Below are 14,266 nucleotides of genomic sequence, written 5' to 3' on the forward strand. Positions count from 1 at the left end.
TTCGAGTGTTCTGTATTCATTCTTCGCCGTTGACCGGAAGAAAAAACATTATAGAAGATTGCTTTCCGTCGTGATGTATTTAAAACCCATTTGGCTAATGATTATTTTGCTCTAAAAATAACCCTTCTATCCAAAAGAGGGTGCGAACCCTGGCCTTTACAGATGCAAAAGAAAGACTGTATAGTATTTAGAATAGGCGCGAAGATAGAAAGTATTTTAAAATTTTTCGAATAACGGAACCTTCCGGATCCACGTAAACTAATTTAAGCGTTATACGCGGGTGGAATAATCGTGTTATAACCGAATTCGTTAGCCGACTCGGACGTATTTGCAACAGATTCCGTTGTGTTAATCTTCTTAAATGGCGGTCGTAGAATAAATATAATTCGAAATTCCCGATCGATGTCGTTCGTAGGATAATAAGAGACTTTTGAGTAGAGAAATCGTAATCCCACAATTCTCGATAGACCACGGCGACTTCTCTTCTTAGTGTTATCAAACAGAAAGACGGATGTCGTTTGTTTACGAAAAACAAAAGAGAAGGAATCCGACTAAAATCCTAAAAAGCCAGGCATAAATTCTATAATTTCTCGTATCCGGAAGGTGGCCGAAATTCTCCCAATAATATAGAAACGAACGAGGACGTACGAAAGCCACAAATTTAATTAAAATACTTTTTACGAATGGCGATCGGCCAATTATAAAACGTAGTTTCGAAAGAATAGTATCATACAAGGGATCGATTTCGTGTGTTTTTTTAATGATTTCCAGACGAATTCCATTGGCCGAGAGTAATTCGCATTGTCAATAATGCAAAGAACTGAATGACTATTTTAATCGATTAAAGGCTCTTCTTACCCCTTCTCCGTATATTCGTAATCGCTTCCAGTGTAATTCGAGGTGGCGCAAAGTGGAATAGAAATCGATTTGCTTAAACCCACGTTCCCCGCACCAATCGGGCCAATCTTCCGGGGAATATTCCCTAATTTACACTTATTCCTTTCGCGCTTTACCTACCTATTCCCCGAAATTTCGAATCTTCTCGTTTGGCGAAGTTTTCATTATTTTTCGTATTTTATATCCCCTGTGTTGATTTCCCGATATTGTTTGGTTTCCTTCCGCACAAAATTGTCAAAAATGGCGTCCGAGAGAGGCCATTATACATATCGGTAACGAATCGCATTATAAACATATACTACGTGTCTCCATTAAGTCTGGGTTGCCTTTTCCCCAATACCAAAGGGGGCCTCAAATATTAGTAATTTACATATCATTAGCGTATATTAGTATTTAGTGTACTGGCAGTGCGCGGTGTCGATAGAGAATACTCGATTCTCTTATTGTATACCACATAAACACTGTACTTCCTTATTTCCAGTTTGTATTGCCTAAAAGTCTAGTGTCGTAGTCTTATAGATGTTCTATCTACGTAAACGGTTCTGACCTCATTTCCTTCATCTGTGATTGATATAAATTCCAGTTTCGGAGTAACAATATCGACTACCATACTAGAGTAACTACGGGAGGACCCGCGAGTAATGAAAAAGACCCTGTTCGTAAAGAAAACGTTAACAAAATAATACTAAATAAAGATAATTGTGATGTTAACTACAGTCTTGTTATAATCGATCATATAAGTATTAAATTTTAACTCGAGCTTTCCCTTTCCATCAGGGGGATCTCGTTACATCACCGATACCCCCTGTTCACCTTACCCCAGTTAAAATCGCTTCACGATTACCGGAAAGTAAAATAAGATGGACTTCAAATTACCCCCCGGGACTAGCTTGAGAGTGATTGTCAAGAGTTCATTCACGTATTAAAAAGGCATTGACTTTTACAGCCGATCAAACGTTGTTAACAATGGCTAACGAATGCAATTGTATTGTCTCGCGAGATGTATTATTAAAAGTATACACGTGGACCGTTGCCGGAGAAGTGGTCTCGGCAATGACAGGACCGGAGCCAAAATTTTAGATTTTACGGAAAAATGTGACGGGGATCGTTTTGGCTCGTGATGGCCGTTATCAGATAGTTAACCCGGTTTCGAGATAGATTTTGTTGAATTTAGTGTCGTTCCAGTCAAGCGATGGTCCCAATTGAGGCTACCAATCTGAATAAAACGGAGGATAGTTATTGTATTGCCTTTTCTGTGCTCTAAATGGCCCGAGACTCGACCTTTAAAAGGTCACACTGCAGAAAGCTTTACAGACTTTCTGATGGAAGATATTATTTCTTCGACCATTCATAAATACGAATTCGAGAGTAAAAAAAATGCATTGCCTTCCTATAGAATAAAATACCTGGTGTGACGTGTAGGTGTAAGATACGACGTGGTGTTACGCGATTCCATCACTAGCTTCTGATTGGCCAGGGTCTACAAAGGGATAGTCTACGATACGATATAGGACCTAAAAGTTTTCGGTATAATTATTGTAAATTTTGTTCCTTATAAATTAAGGAATTTCATAATTGTTTGACGAGCAAATATTGCGAAAAAATTCTTTATAACAGGACAATGTGCCCAACAAAAACTGGCCGAGAGTACGCATTGGTGAAAACAAACAAGCATCTAAAATTTTTATCGAGTATACCTGTTGAGGATGCTCTGGAAGAAAAGCGGTAAGAGAAAGATATAAGGGAGCGCTCGAAAAATAAAAGGGAATATTGGACGTGTCAGTCGAGATTACAGAACTGAAGTAATGGTGGAAGACTGGGTGCAAAGTAACAGTTGCGAGAACTGGTGGCACGACCTTACCCTGCTAAGGATACGCCAGATGCAAGTGTTTCTAAATGTAATTATTAGGTTAATGTTACCCTAGGTATACAAAATGGCGGCTCGTTTCTGATTTCATCAAGGAAACAGTAGGACGCACGTTCTAACCTATTCTAATAAATTACCATAATTATTAGCAACCGAATTATTAGAATAGGTTAGAACGTGCATCCTACTGTTTCCTTGCTGGAATCAAAGACATACCTAGGGTAACATTAACCATTGTTTTCTTCCTCGCATTCCTCTAAAGAATTTTGGATCTGCCTAAACGTTGGAGTCTTATAATGGATTTCACTACAGTTCTGAGAACAGGATGATCTAAATAATATTTTAGGATTAAGTTATATTTTCATCGGGAGTTTCTAAATCGGGATTCGTGTTTATTTCTAATCAAATTGGTGGTAAAATTAATCTTCTGAGAGTAGAAGTACACCAACGGTTGCTCCATCTCCCTCCACGTATCGATTGCTCCTTACCAGGGGGAAAAAAAACCTTTAAAATAAGTAATTCTAAAGAGTAACGTTGATTTTACAGTTTATAACTTTAATTGAAGAGCAATTATAAATTAACTTCGAGAGGTAAATCTGAAAGAAGATCGTTCGTCGCGAGGGTAGTCGAGTGCAGACGATTAAGCTAATTGAACAATAAATAAATTAACAAAGGAAGGCAACTAACCGAGTGTAGAGAAGAATAAATAAAAGAAGACTACGTAACTACACTAACTTTTTTTCTTTCCACGTGCAAAATCATACTTATATAACAATAATATAGAAGAATCGATCAACGAGTGACAATGCATGAATCTATTTCGTGAAGTAGCTTCTTCTAGAATGAAATCTTTTAAAAAGTATTGTATTCGGTTGAGATATACTGCAAATTGTATTTAACTATTTACAGTGTTTCTTAATCGGGTAGTTCCTAATTATTTCGGCGAAACACCCTTACCTCCGGTGAAGGTCCACACTTTTCTACCGTCGTGTTCTTGGTGGAGCACCTAGAGATACCTAGCAGGCTCATCGGCATTTTAGATTCACCTTTAAGTATCCAAAACAGCTGTTCCTGTAGGGCTATTATTACGAACACGTAGAAAACAATCTATATTTTAGTATAACAAATGCACACCACAGCACTAACGCAGTGTATGAATCCAAAATGGCTGGCGAGCCTGCTCGCCAGCCATTTTGGATTCTGGGTGCTCTACTTGTCATTTTGCGAATTCGTGCAAATACAGTATATTAATTAATTAAGGAATGATTCGGAAAACGAAATACAGAAGACTGAAACGGACTTCGGAGAGTATCAATTCCAGAAATTAGGAAAGATTTCACGTAGTGTTACCACCCGTCCGGTTTTCACCCGGACAGTCCGGGAATTGATTCACTGTCCGGGTGAACTATTAATTTTGTCCGGGAATTTCGTAGAAATTGTGAAATAACGATGAAACAAAGTTCATGCAAATATTGTTATAAATTTACACCATTTAAACACTCACTGAAACTCATCTGCCATTCCGCCATGTTACTCTGTTTATGTGCTGACGTGTGACGGGCAACCTAATTTCACGTAATGAAATCTTTTGTAGGCCCACTATCCAACTCCTAGTGTTAGGTTTTATCTATTACGGTACAAATAGAAAAACACGATTAACTTCTTGTTAACCACGATACACGAAATTCCTCATGGCGGTTCACACGAGCAACCGTTACAATGCGTAGAAGCAGAAACGGATTTTCCAACTGTCTGGACGATCGAGCGAGCCAGAGATTCATTAGAGATAAAACCGTGTACTGTATGCCAGTACACTTTATTTAATATCAATTTTTCGACCATAAAATCTGTCCAAAACGGAGCGATTTTCTATAAGAAAATAAACCTGGCAAACGGAAGAAATATTATTGTCCAAACAAAGGGATGGGATATGGCGGAATAACGATAATTGAGCGCGAATCGGATGAAACGGTGTTATCATTATGATGTCGAAATTTACTAGGAAGTAACCCGACCTCTTCCTTCTGCGTATCCGTTAAAGAGAAATCCAGTTCCCGTTAGCACCGTAAGTATATAATGGCGTAATGGCGTTATTAATTCGGTCGATTACTATTGTTTAATTAATGCTGAATAGTTGATTAACTAGCTAAATATCTAGCATCGTTAGTGATAAATTCATTATATTTACTGACGTGTTTAAAATCTTATGTAGTAGTGTTCTAAACATATACGGTAAAAGCCTAAGTATAAGTCTGGTTATATCAGCATGCATAATAACTATTTTACATTTATATCTTTATCGGGCTCTTTTAATTGTCATTAAAGCTCTTCAGTTTAATAAAAAAATTATTTCGTTCATTTTTACGATGTTTATATGGACTATGGCATTTTATCCTCAATTGAACCCCGAGAATCAATTGTGGATACAATTGAACAATTTGGCTTGTACTCGACTGTACAGTACATGGCCTAAGAATAATGTTGTCGGATATTATAAATAATATTGTATAATATTGTATATAAAAAGTGAAAAATAAATAAAACTGTTGAAGATACGGGTCAAAGGTAAGATTATACGATTTATTTTTTGATCATTTCTTGATAGAATTGTGATAAGATACAGGAAGTGATGTCACAACGCGAAACCTATGCACATCTTTGGACATCGATTTTTGTCCAGGAACACCTCGTGCCCTTCACCTTCATACTTATTAGAGAGGTTAAACTGCTAAAGTTACGTGATGTGTGATAAAGTATTCGTGAAAATGAAAACAAAGCCCTAAACGTGTGGATAGAAGACACGATTAAGGACGTATTCGTATCGATGGCCTAGTGTTGCGTGAAGGGCAAAGATGCTTTATGAACGATTTTGCAAAGATCATTTTAATGCAAGGCATTTAATTCGCGTAAAAACCGATTACGCAGGTTTAAAATAATGTCAGGACTAAAAAATATATAAATTACTGGAGAGGTAGCATGTGCGGAGGAAGAAGCTGTTGCCTCGTTTCTTCGACACTTGAAGGAAATCACCGAAGAAAAAAGATACGATCCACGACAAAATGCTTAGTAGAACCTATATTCTGGGAAATCCTTGTATTGCGAATACAATAACTTTCACCAAGACTTCAATAGACGAATTGAAATCCGAAAAAGTCAATGCTTCTTGGAGACCTTTATGGACAAACACGAAACATAAAAGAAAACTACTATCCATCACTATATTCTTCAAAAGGGTAACGAGGCCGTCATATTTACATAATCCACAAAATTCCATATCCATCACGCCTGACGTCCAATCATTGCTCTCATTTCCTGCTAAATAATCATCTTCAAGATGGCCGACCGATGAAATAGAATGGTCTGAAGTGAAGATTCTTCCGACGGTTAGTGAGTAGCCTATCGCGTACTGTTTCAGCACCTACAATCGGTTAATCATACGCTCGTTTAGGCAATGTGCTCGCATATTCATCATTATCATCGTGGCCATCATTCAAGACGTCTGAACACGAGTGGATGAGTACAACACGTGTATAGACGTACAAGACGCGTACAAGAAATACTTAATAATTAATTTAACAGGGTTTTCTATTTTATGCAAAGGGTCTCGGAACGTTTGAGAGGAGCCATGCCATACACGGAATTTACTTACGACGTTCCAAACTGGGAAGTCGTAAGTAAATTCGGTTATATTTTTATCGTAAAATCTCCTCTTTTTGCTTACGTGTCTTAATTGTTTTAGGTATTTGTGGCAGAACGGAACTTGAAAGGAGAAGGAACCGAAAATGAGAAACGATGACCTTCTTGGGGCGGAAGCGTTTCGTCTGGTTACGTTGGCGTCCATTGTTTTATTCACTTCGGGTACGTGTCTTCGTATATTTTCTGTGACGTTTTTTATTCACTTCACCCGAGATAAAGAAATGTAATATCGAACGAAATAGGAGCGGAGCCTTCTCCTTGTCGAGGGATTATCTCCTGCCAGAAATGCCTGACCTCCTTACCTTCCTGCGCTTGGTGTTTACGGACGGTAAGTCGACGACTTAATTGGCTAATTCGGGGAGGTCTAAATCAAATAAGTGGTTCATCCACTAGATGCTCTGTTAATCTAATCCCTTTCCCCGCACTTAAATTTTTTAAACTATAATTTCTTCGTCTCCGGCTCCGACCAAGAGGTGATTTTGTTTTTAGGATGAAGAGGGACCGAATGCCTACTGCGAAGATTGGGCGGTGGTGAAGAGCCAGTGCTCGGAGTACCTGTACCCCAATGGGAGCTACCAAGCGCCGAAAGTAAGTTTTTTTTTTCTTCTAGATTTGGTCTGGTCTAGGTTTTACAGCGCGAATAAATCTTCAGGACGAAGACTTTGCCGAGAGGACGGAAGAGCGAGAAGCCGTTCAGATGAAACCTCAAACAGTGTTCTTGGAATTGCGACCCAGTGCGTACCTATTTCAAAATCGATACTCTTCGTTTCGTCGCGAAATTTTTCGATTTTTCGTGGTTAAAATTCAAAATGGTGAAAAGGTAATTTTTGCTACAGAGCAGCCGGTCCGTTTGAGCGTGGAGTACAAGCAGGCGAAGAACGTTCCTGTGGACCTGTACTACCTGATGGACCTGTCGAACTCTATGAAGGACGACAAAGACAAATTGTCTTCTCTGGGCGATTCGGTGGCGGAAAAGATGAAGAACATCACCCGGGATTTTCGCATCGGATTCGGTTCCTTCGTGGAGAAAGTGACCTTCCCTTTCGTCAACACTCTGGCTTTCGAGTAAGTGGTCGGAGCAAGGAAGGACGGTGGCCTCCAAACGTTTAAGTAATTGTGTATACTTAACACTAACAGGAAGAACAAACAATACGAGAATTTCTCTCGTCCTTATTGTTTTCGTAATCACATGTCTCTAAGCGCCGACACCGGAAGATTCAAAAAAGAGGTGAACGCTGCAAACACCTCGGCCAACGTCGACGATCCCGAAGCGGGACTAGATGCTCTGCTCCAAGCAATCGTTTGCAAGGTATCTGTTAAGTTAATCGATGGTTAATCGTGGTATCTAATACGGGATGCCGAAACGAAAGGACGCCCGGCACGCAACCCTTACGCCACTGCACCCCCGTATTAGATGCGCTGCGTAACCAAAGGGGTTACGACCGGCTTTATACTTTGAAAGTAGCGTAAAACCGGGCGAGATCTCGTAAGTTGAAAGGTCGTATTTTGACCGTTGAAATTAATGCGGAATTTCTTTACTTAATGGCAATGATAGGAAGAGATCGGATGGAGAGACAATTCGAGAAAGATTTTGGTGTTTTCTACCGACAACAAGTACCACATCGCCGGAGACGGAAAGGTAATCGTTTTCTATTTTTACCTTAAAGTATCGCTTTATTGTTGGACCTATCTTTTGTCCTCTTTAACAGTTGGCGGGGATCCTGCGACCGAACAGCGGCCGGTGCAGCCTGAACCGGGAAGGAGAGTACTCCGAGTGCACGGACAGAGACTATCCCTCGGTGGCCCAGATCGTCCGGGTAGCCAGAGAGCGCAGAGTCAACGTCATCTTCGCAGTCACTCGCCAGGTTGTAGACGCCTACCGCTCCCTGGCTTCCCGAATGGAGGGGTCGACGGTGGCCCTACTCAGCCACGACTCGTCCAACATCGTCCAATTGATCCAAGAACAATACAACGTGAGTCCTTCGCTTCGACTTTCTACCCTCGGATGGTGGCTTTTCGGTTATTTTCGATCCTCCAGTTAAGATTTAAGTTTATTTCTCTTCAGGCCATAACTTCGACGGTGAAACTGACCAGTAACGCCTCGGATCTCGTCAACTTCACCTTCTTCTCTTCGTGCCCCGGGTGAGCGTCGTAACTTCTGGCTCATCTGTTCTCGCCGGTTATTAATTAATAAACGTCGACTAATTGTATTTCAGAGGGGGAGACAAGTGCGAAAACGTTCCGCCGGGCACCGTCGTAAGTATTTAGGGGCGTTCCGAAGAATAAAGGAATCCGGAAGACGTCCCTTTCCCACTCTCTAACCTATCTACGTTTCCAGAATAACCACCGACCATTTTTCAGGTGAGTTTCGAAATGGAAGTCACTCTCGATTCCTGCCCCCCGGACCGGAATCTGTGGAACCAGACGTTCCTCGTGTCTCCGGTGGGAGTGGACGAGGCCCTAATCGTTGACTTAACAATGATGTGCGAGTGCCAATGTCAAACTCCCGAGAACAGGGTGAGCGTCTCGTAATATGTTCTAATCGATTAACGTTTCGGAGATAACGGCTAGTAAGTTCTGGCTTGCATTTACGAACGAAAGAGACAATTGGAATTTCGTACATTGTGGTCGATGCCCGGCCGTTTTATTAATTTGGCGTAGAAAGGAGAGTGATGACGGGTTATTCTTTCGCGTTTAGGAGGAAGAGAGCGTCCTGTGTTCGGGCGAAGGCACTTTGGAGTGCGGCAGTTGTCTGTGTCCGCCGGGTAGAGCCGGAAAGAGATGCGAATGCGACGCGAAAGACGGATCCTACCGTAACGATTCGGCTTGTATCGGGTAAGTAATCCACCTTCTTATCCTTCGTTTCCGGAAGTTCCCCGCTTACTTCTCTCCTCTTCCTTTTTGTTTCCTTAATTTATGTTTTTCGTTTCCTTCGTATTTTTCAGCCACAATAACGTCATATGTTCCGGTAGAGGAATATGCGTCTGCGGTCAGTGCATGTGCGAAACCAGATACGTAAGTAGCTTGGTTTAGTTCCGGTTCCTTTCCGGCGCTCGACCTTTGACCTCCGAATTTATGAGAAAGTGAAGACGCGACGATTAAGGAAACTTTATACAAACCGTCGGACGATTAACCATTTTTAACCAGTAATTATTTATCGTGACATGGTCACAAAGGGCTGCCATTTTTAATTTATTTAATTTAAAATATACGCAGTCTACCTTACATTAGTAGTGTCTTGCCTCCGTAATATACTGTACATCATACTTTTCCTTTAAAATCTGTGTCTGGATATTTGAATTTTTACGCAGAGGATTTTTCAGGATCCCAACGAGAGGATTTTTGGACATTTTTGCGAATGCGATAACTTTTCCTGCAACAGATACAAGAACGCCATCTGCGCAGGTAAGTCTTTCCTTTCCTTTGTTCTCGGAAATTTGCGGCGGCCCTCCTACATCTAAAACGTGCAGTTACCGAGTTCGGCCCGCCTAACTATTCGCGCCCACATTTTACTCAATCACACCTTCCGTAACCAGCATTCGACTCGAAACGCCGCTTATTGATCTATTATGGTTTATTGTATTTATTAAGTATTTTATATTAAACACTAGCGCGCGGGTTTATTGTATTTAGAGTGGTTTTATTCACGATTAGGTCACGGGATTTGCCAATGCGGCGTTTGCGAGTGCTTTCCGGGATGGACGGGAGATTCCTGCCAGTGTGAGGATTCCGTGAATGCCTGCTTTGACCCCGTTACAGAAGTAAGTGTCTTCTCCTATCGCTCTGGGATTTTTTCTTTCGGCTCTTTTCCTTTTTCGTAAAGTATGTTTTATGTTCGGTTTCAAAATATATTGTTAATTCGTATTCCATGTTTGTTCTAATGAAAATAGAGACTTACATTTTATTTTTTGTCTGCGTTATTTAGAAGATATGCAACGATCGAGGTGTATGCGAATGCGGAAGTTGTCGCTGTGTACGCAACGACGAAGAGTACTATTACGGAACTTGGTGCCAAATGTGCTCGGTTCGTATCTCGAATTTTATTTCCGTTTCCGCTTTACTTTTCTCTAATAGAATTTCCGTTGTTAATTTTCCCACCTCGCGTGGATTAAACACTTCCGCGTGTTTTCTCCGCCACAGACGATATACCTATTCGATTTAAATGGTACGAAACATTTTAATTGGTCGATTTTCTCGCAGGTCTGTCCGGAAAATTGCGGTCTGTACGACAATTGCGTCGGGTGTAAGACGTTTTATTCTGGTCCTCTGACTCTACAAGAATGCGATAACTGTACTGGATTCTATCGACATCTACGTGCTAACGGTGAGTATCTTTCGCGCCCGACCGTTTCGCTCCCCGCGAACGTCACGATTACGGACTGTCGTCGCGTGTGACGAAAGAGGAGGGTCGGTGGTAAGACCGGTATGGCAAGGCGTTTCGTGTGGTCCCTTGCCATACTCTACGTATTTGCGAAGAAAGAAAAGTAATGATAAAGGACTCGAGACTAATTACACATTTTGTATTAATTAACAGATAGCGTGGAAGGTATGCAGAAGTGCACGTTTGTCGACGACGACGACTGCCGGGTCCACTTCTATTACAGACTAGACGAAAAGGATACGCCCGTAATTATCGTTAATCCGGTTAAAGGTATTGGAGACACCGGTACGCGAATTTATACGGGGTACGCCACAACCCTAACCATTTTTTTTATTGTTTTTCGGAATTAGATTGTCCCGGAACCGTCGACTACTTCCCGGTGGTGTCGGGTTTGGTGGGTGGCATCTTGGGTACCGGTCTGGCTGCTCTGCTGGCCTGGAAATTGATCACTCACGTCCACGACACTCGAGAGTTTGCTAGATTCACTAGAGAATGGACAATGCAAAGTGGAACACGGTAAGAAAACAGACGTTCGTTCTCCTTCGCTCTATCGTTCCGGCGAAAAACCTCGTTATAACGAATTTTTGTATCTATAACCCACCACTGGTCTCCGGCTGTAGTTCCGTAATCTGTAAGAATTTAGACACGTCTGAGGGGAAAATAACGTCGCAGTTTCTTTATTGGCGATGAAATGAAACAAATCGAGTGATAATTATCCGATTGCATTGAAAAGAAGAAGATATTTTAATTAAACCGAGTTTCGTGTAATTAATTGTTGTTTGTTGTTTTTAGGACGAAAATCCTCTGTTCGTAGGAGCCACCTCCACTTTCTACAACCCGACTTTCCAGGACGATTCTTAGCCTCGCCCGGATCTTCCCCCGTTTATGACATCGAGTCTTCGTTGCGGAAGAGCGGTGTCACTTCCGTTTATTACAATACGAAATGCTTATTGACAAGATATTCAATAAAATTCAGCAATCAAGAATCTTCGCGCCTCGGTGGTTTCTTCGCGAATTATTTCGAAATTTCAATAAAAATAAATTCGACTAAAGTGTGTTTATAGATAATTAGAAGAAAAGAGAAAGACCTCTCGACTCTCGGTGTTAAAAGTAACCATCTTACTTATTCCTCTGGTACCCGCCCCGTATATAGAGCGACCGAAAGTAATTATGAAGGTAGAAAATTCGGTTAATGTAACCCTTGGTGCCAAGATGCGGCTCGTCTCCGATTCCATCGAGGAAACAGTGGGACGCACGTTCTAACCTAACCTAACCTATTTTAACAAATTACCATAATTATTAGCAACCAAATTATTAGAATAGGTTAGGTTAGGTTAGAACGTGCGTCCCACTGTTTCCTTGCTGGAATCAGAGACGAGCCGCCATTTTGGCACCAAGGGTTACATTAACCGAAAATTCGTTCATCCGGGGGTAATTTGCGATAAACGCTTTTTAATTAGTTTCGATCTATTCTTTTATCCTTTTGAAAATACAATTTTTGTCTCTCGTTAAGAAATTTCTTTTAATTCCCGTTTCTCCTTCTACCAATAGTCGGAATTTCCTGTATTTACAGCCGCAAACCGTTACAACTTACTTTCCATTTCCCTACAAGCTACTTTTATCATACGTGGCGACATTTTCTAGTGTAAAATTGCCGTCTGGTTTCGGTACTTTTCTCACGAATCGGTTCCAACTTGCACAATTTTTGCAAGTCAACAAAAATTCCTGGCTCAGTCGTCACCTTCGACCATTACGTTGCGAGATTACGGCCTCGTCCTTTGTTTCTGTGTATTAAACGTGACACTTCCATACTGATTTTTAAAACCGAATAAGCCAAGGAATTTCGATTTATTTCCGATAAACTGCAGACCGTAAGTAGTAATGTTCTTCTGTGTTAGACTATATCTAGTCGTTTGGGGTTATTTTGCTAGTTTTTAATGTCTGCCAAACCGAAAACGTACTTACTAAATTACCGCGTGGGGCTTGGCGTGTGTAACGTCCAGCTTGACAATAACCGGGCTTTCGGATGGAAAATACGCTTTACTTTTTACAATATAATTGGATGCGTCGTGGCAGGGGAACGTTGGGCGCCATTTTTTAAAAAAAATATTTTAAAGATTTCTTTTGTAATTTTCTAAATTTATGTTTCTATAATTCCCTAATATTTTACTAAATATCAAATAACTTCGTCTGGAATTTATTAAAATGAGACTTCTCTAAATAAAGATTTTTTAAATATTATCACGTGATTCTTTTTATCCAATGAAAAATTAACTTTTTGTTGCTTCCTTTCCTTCGCCATTGACGTCGTGCGCGGATGAAACGGTCCGTACGACGACGCATCGTTTTATTACCACGCTTCAGCGCCGCCTCGCGTTAAAAAATAGCTCTATTGTTTTTACTTTACCATCGGAAGGTAATAAATCGTTAAACAAACGACGTAACGAAAGAATGTAAAGTAATACAAATATAAAATTTACGATAGTTAAACGATTCAAAATTAATACGCGTCTAGAGAAAATATTCTGTCCTCCTATTGTTAATTTAGTTCATAATTACCGTACTTTTTTACGTATTACATTACGAGTAATAACTAATGCAAACGTAGAAGGACCCGCCCTGAAGTAAACACAATAAAACCCGCAAAAATTGAACAATTTCATTTGGTTCTAATATAAATAGGTCAGATCTTTACTGGAAAGTATGGCCGTCGGTCAAGAGATGCCACCCCAAGATTTTTACATTTTTGGATTCGGGAAAGCTTGAAAAATTAAAAAATTCGGGTATTTTTCTTGTATGTATGAATGTTTGTGGGGCGCGATTTTCTTCACTCACTTGGGAGCGTAATAACTCCCGTGCCTTTTGTCCAAAATTTCAGGCGGTTTGGGTATTAAGGGGATTCGTGCTATTAAATTTCGGTGGTTAAAGGTCGAGGTGGTCGCGTGTCGGATTCGGAGGTTACTCGGAATCGCCGTTAGGGACGGGAAGCGGACGCGTTTCGTCATCTGGGCGAAGCGGAAACGCGCGCGCGCGATTCTTCCTTCCGTCTCTGTTTCGCTCAGACAAAAAGGTTCTGTTCGGGTGAGTATCGGCGTTTTCTTTTTTCTTTCTTATTTGTTTCCCTTCGTTACACAAGTTCGAAACAACAAAACTCGGAAGGAAACTCCTTCCAGTCCCGGCGTTCGGGTAGAAATTCCCTTTTATCCAAAGAGAAAGTAGAAATTAGTGGTGCCGGACTGCGTAATATGGATTTACTCTTGTTACGTTACGTATTTAACGTAATAAGGGAGTGAGTAATTATTGTACACTTTGATAAAGTGCAATCGCGTTAGTAATGGTGTCAGCGCGATTACGCCATCCTTCTCTTTACTTCCGGTATTCTTCTTCCGCTACTGGATTTTTAAACCATTGGTTTTTTAGGGAAC

At 40.7% G+C, this 14,266-nt stretch overlaps 1 protein-coding gene across 1 annotated transcript; it reads left to right on the forward strand.

The window, feature by feature from the left end:
• The first annotated feature begins 6,415 nt into the window (after positions 1–6,415).
• LOC136985269 (integrin beta-PS-like) lies at positions 6,416–11,893 on the forward strand. The gene is made up of 21 exons (XM_067282517.1): positions 6,416–6,434; positions 6,504–6,622; positions 6,703–6,788; positions 6,950–7,048; positions 7,113–7,194; positions 7,297–7,525; positions 7,598–7,769; positions 8,016–8,099; positions 8,170–8,433; positions 8,526–8,602; positions 8,677–8,716; positions 8,822–8,977; positions 9,159–9,295; positions 9,406–9,475; positions 9,784–9,865; positions 10,115–10,221; positions 10,386–10,484; positions 10,661–10,784; positions 10,995–11,111; positions 11,192–11,357; positions 11,634–11,893. Exons 2-21 carry the CDS (start codon positions 6,547–6,549, stop codon positions 11,653–11,655), a joined length of 2,289 nt encoding a protein of 762 aa, XP_067138618.1. The 5' UTR covers positions 6,416–6,434; positions 6,504–6,546; the 3' UTR covers positions 11,656–11,893.
• Positions 11,894–14,266: the final 2,373 nt, after the last annotated feature.

This window comes from Centruroides vittatus, unplaced genomic scaffold, assembly GCF_030686945.1.
Source record: "Centruroides vittatus isolate TY-2023 unplaced genomic scaffold, ASM3068694v2 contig_957, whole genome shotgun sequence".
Classification (NCBI taxonomy): domain Eukaryota; kingdom Metazoa; phylum Arthropoda; class Arachnida; order Scorpiones; family Buthidae; genus Centruroides; species Centruroides vittatus.

Coding starts and splice junctions, on each gene's coding strand:
- LOC136985269 (XM_067282517.1), top strand. CDS start 6,547: ATGAGAAACGATGACCTTCTTGGGGCGGAAGCGTTTCGTCTGGTTACG. Junction 7,049..7,112: donor GGAGCTACCAAGCGCCGAAA/GTAAGTTTTTTT, acceptor ATAAATCTTCAG/GACGAAGACTTTGCCGAGAG. Junction 8,100..8,169: donor ACATCGCCGGAGACGGAAAG/GTAATCGTTTTC, acceptor CCTCTTTAACAG/TTGGCGGGGATCCTGCGACC.